This window comes from Octopus bimaculoides, chromosome 1 (genome assembly GCF_001194135.2).
Source record: "Octopus bimaculoides isolate UCB-OBI-ISO-001 chromosome 1, ASM119413v2, whole genome shotgun sequence".
Lineage (NCBI taxonomy): Eukaryota > Metazoa > Mollusca > Cephalopoda > Octopoda > Octopodidae > Octopus > Octopus bimaculoides.
This window is the reverse complement of record NC_068981.1, coordinates 147228557-147230178: the sequence shown is the minus strand read 5'-3', so window position 1 is coordinate 147230178 and position 1622 is coordinate 147228557. Positions and strand designations below refer to the sequence as shown.

General features: G+C 37.3%; 1 protein-coding gene across 1 annotated transcript; it reads left to right on the top strand.

Moving 5' to 3' along the window:
* Positions 1 to 414: 414 nt before the first annotated feature.
* On the top strand, positions 415 to 1614 carry LOC106880883 (zinc finger protein 330 homolog). Its single transcript, XM_014931074.2, has one exon. The coding sequence runs from the start codon at positions 623 to 625 to the stop codon at positions 1559 to 1561; it is 939 nt and encodes a 312-aa protein (XP_014786560.1). The 5' UTR covers positions 415 to 622; the 3' UTR covers positions 1562 to 1614.
* Positions 1615 to 1622: the final 8 nt, after the last annotated feature.

The following is a 1622-nucleotide window of genomic DNA, read 5'->3' as shown; positions in this document are numbered from 1 at the left end:
GGATTGTCCGCGTTTAGCTGTTATTTCTAGCATATCAAGTTTCGTGGTGGGGACTCCATATGTGATCCTTTTTCTGTTTCAATATAAATGTAAGCCGTTCATTTTCACATCTAAGTTGCGAGAAGGCTATTCGTACGACCTGGACATGTAGAACACATTATCGAAAACGAAAATCGCCAAAATTGAAAAATAAAAAAGTTACAGCCATTTTCCCTCAGTGTCTAATTTCAATGTCCACCATTAGTTTTTTATTTGATTGCAATTAATAGAGACTTAGTTTTATATACTATTTCCATATTTACCGTTGTAAAAATATAACGGAGAAAAAGTTACTAGATAGGTATTCAAAATGTAGGAGGAGGTAACTTTAAAAACTTCTGCCCTTGGAAGAAATCATGACTTCATGAACCAGCATGGTATTTATTCTACCAGGACATAACTTCATATCTTCACCGAAACGCGACATGAGTCAAGGTAGATAACTCTGAACATATCCGGTGTGTAGCTGTGATATAATACATGTTAGTTTGTCTATATATCTTACACGTTGTCACCATTAGTACTGTTAACGACAGTTTATTAGAATATATATAACAGTACATCGTATCTTTGGAAAACAAACATGCCTAAAAAGAAGACAGGTGCACGGAAAAAGGCCGAGAAGCAGCGGGTGAGACAAAAAGAAATTCGTTCGGCACATATGGATCGCCCTATTGCCGAGCGATCGTGTAACTTTCTTATGGAATGTGACCAGTGTAAGACAGCTCAGAAAAACAGAGCATTTTGTTATTTGTGTGGAGCTGTACAACGTGTTCCTATATGTGCCCAATGCGGTAAGTCAAAATGTCTGATGAAATCTGGCGATTGTGTGATAAAACATCCCGGAACACATACAACTGGGATGGCTATGGTTGGTGCTATATGTGATTTCTGTGAAGCTTGGATCTGTCACAGCCGTAAGTGCCTTCAAACTCATGCATGCGAATGTCCTTTACAAGACGCAGTATGTATCGAATGTAAACGAGGAGTTTGGGACCACGGTGGTAGAATTTTTAAATGTTCCTTCTGTTTAAATCATCTATGTGAAGATGACCAATTTGAACATCAAGCAAGTTGTCAGACACTTGAAGCTGAAACCTATAAGTGTGTCTCCTGTAATCGTAATGGTCAATATTCATGTTTGCGTTGTAAAATATGCTTTTGTGATGACCATGTGAAGCGAAAAGGCTTCAAATATGTTCGTGGCCAGTCCATACCATGCCCCAAGTGTAATCATGAAACGATAGAGACAAGAGACCTCAGTATGTCGATTAGAAAATATAAATTCGGACGTCAAAATGATGATACCGATTATAACGGTGGAGAGAGCTATGAACAAGGGACTGGTGCCTACGGTTACAATTACAACATCGAAGACTATGAAGACGACGAAGAAGAATCTGAAGACGATTCGGAAGAAGCAGAAGATGAACAGAGTGATGAAAAAAACCATAGAGAAGACGAGGTTTCGGAGGAGGCTTCCAAAATATTAGGGGAAAAACTTAAAATTAATGATAAATAATAACTGAACATTCTATTTTTTAATATCTGCTGATATATATATATATATATATATATATATA

Bases quoted from the DNA above. Each gene is read 5' to 3' on its own strand.
- LOC106880883 (XM_014931074.2), top strand. From the start codon at position 623: ATGCCTAAAAAGAAGACAGGTGCACGGAAAAAGGCCGAGAAGCAGCGG.